This window comes from Chaetura pelagica, unplaced genomic scaffold (genome assembly GCF_000747805.2).
Source record: "Chaetura pelagica isolate M959 unplaced genomic scaffold, ChaPel_1.0 scaffold2862, whole genome shotgun sequence".
NCBI lineage: Eukaryota > Metazoa > Chordata > Aves > Apodiformes > Apodidae > Chaetura > Chaetura pelagica.
The window spans coordinates 4422-7498 of record NW_009952551.1 but is presented as its reverse complement, the minus strand read 5'-3'; the positions used below and the strand labels follow the sequence as shown (position 1 = coordinate 7498).

Genomic DNA, 3077 nt, shown 5'->3' with positions numbered 1-3077 from the left:
TGGTGCCCAGCAGAGCTGCAGAAGCCACCGTCCTGCTGGGCCGTGCTGTCCCAGGACAGGGTCACCATCGTCCTGCTGGCGGTGGGGCAGGACCTCTACCTCCTGGACAACACCTCCTGCTCCGTGGTGGTGAGTGTGCACGGGGACTGGGGGCTCTGCAGCCACAGCACCCACTGCAGCTCCTTCCCATCTCCTGCTGTCCCATGGGATGTTCTCCAGGCCCCACCACCCACTAGCAGGTCCTTCCCCTGTCCCATGGGATCTTCTCCAGGCCCCAACACCCACTGGCAGGTCCTTCCTCTGTCCCATGGGATCTTCTCCAGGCCCCAACACCCACTGGCAGGTCCTTCCCCTGTCCCATGGGATGTTCTCCAGCCCCCACTGGTGGGTCCCTCCCCTGTCCCCATCTGTCCCACACTCAGGTGGGTACCCCAGGAACTTCTGTCCCCATCCTGGTCAGGGCTGAAGGTGGGAAGGGACACCCCCAGGCAGCCTGGCTGCTGGTGTGCAGCAGGTCCCCAGGCGTGCCCCAGGGGTGACCCCCTCCTCTCCCTGTCCCAGACCCCCCCTGGGATGAGCCCCTCAGCTGGTGCCTACCTGCAGATGGCCGTGTCCTTCACCCACCGCTGCCTGGCCCTCTTCACTGACTCTGGATACATCTGGATGGGTCTGGCCACGCTGAAGGTGACAGCTCCCTTCCCTGCCTGTCGCAGGACACTGGGGTGTCAGCCCCCCCTCCTGTCCCCTCTGGCAGACTCAGCAGGGTGGAGGCTCCCCCAGGGTCCCCCTGAACTTAGGTCATTGCTGTTGCCCGTGGGCAGCCCCACTCCTGTCCTCACGGTTTCCACTCTTGCCTGATTCCAGACCTTGCTCCCCATTTTTTTGTTTCCAAACCCACCCTTTTGCTGGCCTCACTCACCCCCTTTCTCTCCCCAACACCCCCCCCCCAGATTAACAGCCCACATGGGATCTTCTCCAGGCCCCAACACCCACTGGCAGGTCCTTCCCCTGTCCCATGGGATCTTCTCCAGGCCCCAACACCCACTAGCAGGTCCTTCCCCTGTCCCATGGGATCTTCTCCAGGCCCCAACACCCACTGGCAGGTCCTTCCCCTGTCCCATGGGATGTTCTCCAGGCCCCAACACCCGCTGGCAGGTCCTTCCCCTGTCCCATGGGATGTTCTCCAGCCCCCACTGGTGGGTCCCTCCCCTGTCCCCATCTGTCCCACACTCAGGTGGGTACCCCAGGAACTTCTGTCCCCATCCTGGTCAGGGCTGAAGGTGGGAAGGGACACCCCCAGGCAGCCTGGCTGCTGGTGTGCAGCAGGTCCCCGGGCTTGCCCCAGGGGTGCCCCCCTCCTCTCCCTGTCCCAGACCCCCCCTGGGATGAGCCCCTCAGCTGGTGCCTACCTGCAGATGGCCGTGTCCTTCACCCACCGCTGCCTGGCCCTCTTCACTGACTCTGGATACATCTGGATGGGTCTGGCCACGCTGAAGGTGACAGCTCCCTTCCCTGCCTGTTGCAGGACACTGGGGTGTCAGCCCCCCCTCCTGTCCCCTCTGGCAGACTCAGCAGGGTGGAGGCTCCCCCAGGGTCCCCCTGAACTTAGGTCATTGCTGTTGCCCGTGGGCAGCCCCACTCCTGTCCTCACGGTTTCCACTCTTGCCTGATTCCAGACCTTGCTCCCCATTTTTTTGTTTCCAAACCCACCCTTTTGCTGGCCTCACTCACCCCCTTTCTCTCCCCAACCCCCCCCCCCCAGATTAACAGCCCACCACTAATTACCTTCTCCCCACCAGCCACAGTTCTGTTCCCCAGGCCGTGGTTCTAGTGCTGGTTTTTGGTCACTCTCAGCCTTGTCACCACTGCTGCTGGGGTCCCTTGGGCACAGGGGCCTGGGTCACGAGCCTGGGCCCTGCCCAGCAGACCCCTCTGTGCCCTGGGGCTCCTGCTGGGGAGGAGCTGGTTGCCCTTTGTGCCCCCGAGACTGAATCACAGCAGGGTTCTGGTTGGAGAAGAGCTTGAACATGGAGTGCAACCATAACCCATATCTACCAACCATTGACCTGGCCCTGCCCAGGCCCCACTGCCCCACATCCCTCAGCACCATCTGCAGGGCTTGGAAACCCCTCCAGGGATGGGGACTACCCCCCTGCCCTGGGCAGCCTGGGCCAGGCCCTGACACCCCTTGCCAGGCAGGAATTGTTCCCCAGATCCAACCTCCACCTCCCCTGGCACAACTTGAGGCCGTTCCCTCTTGTCCCAGGGCTTGTTCCTGGGGAGCAGAGCCCGACCCCCCTGGCTCCAACCTCCTCTCAGCAGCTGCAGAGCCAGCAGGTCTCCCCTCAGCTCCTTTGCTCCAGGCTGGACCCCCCCAGCTCCCTCAGCTGCTCCTGCTCACCCTTGTGCTCCAGCCCCTTCCCCAGCTCCCCTGCCCTTCCCTGGACACGCTCCAGCCCCTCCATGTCCTTCCTGTCCTGAGGGGCCCAGCCCTGCCCCCAGGACTCGAGGTGCCCCCTCCCCAGTGCCCAGCACAGGGACACGATCCCTGCCCTGCTGCTGCTGCCCACCCTGCTGACACCAGCCAGGATGCTGGTGGCCTCCTTGCCCACCTGGGCTCACTCTGGCAGAAGGATCCTTCTCCTTTCACCCTTCCCTGGGCCCCAGTGGAGCACAAGCAGCTTCCTGCTCCACGGAGGAACGTTCCTCCCTTTGGGATGCAGTCCCCAGGCAGCTCCAGCCCCCGGAGACCCCCTGACCCCTCTCTCTCCTGCCGCAGGAGAAGCTCTGTGAGTTCACCACCAGCATCCGCTCTCCCCCCAAGCAGATGGTTTGGTGAGTGGTCTCCCCAGCAGCCCCCCTGCCCTGGGCCCAGCAGGACCCCCCTGGTGTCCCCAGTGCAGGGCAGGCTGAGCGGGGCGGGGGTCCCTGCAGGTGCACGCGCCCCCGCAGCCGGCAGCGCGCCGTGGTGCTGGCCTGGGACAGGCAGCTGATGGTGGTGGGGAACTCCTCTGAGTGCATCCAGTATCCTTTGGGGGTGTGTGGGGGGTCATGCTGGAAGGGCAGGCCACGGTGCA

General features: G+C 64.7%; 1 protein-coding gene across 1 annotated transcript in view; it reads left to right on the top strand.

The window, feature by feature from the left end:
• Positions 1-9: 9 nt before the first annotated feature.
• Positions 10-3077, top strand: part of VPS16 (vacuolar protein sorting 16 homolog (S. cerevisiae)) — a gene marked incomplete at both ends in the record, with an annotated part of 7483 nt that continues 4415 nt past the window's right edge. The window contains 4 exons of the mRNA XM_010009027.1: positions 10-129; positions 562-684; positions 2780-2835; positions 2935-3024. Coding sequence (XP_010007329.1) covers positions 10-129; positions 562-684; positions 2780-2835; positions 2935-3024 — 389 coding nt within the window. The remainder of the gene's footprint in view (positions 130-561; positions 685-2779; positions 2836-2934; positions 3025-3077) is intronic.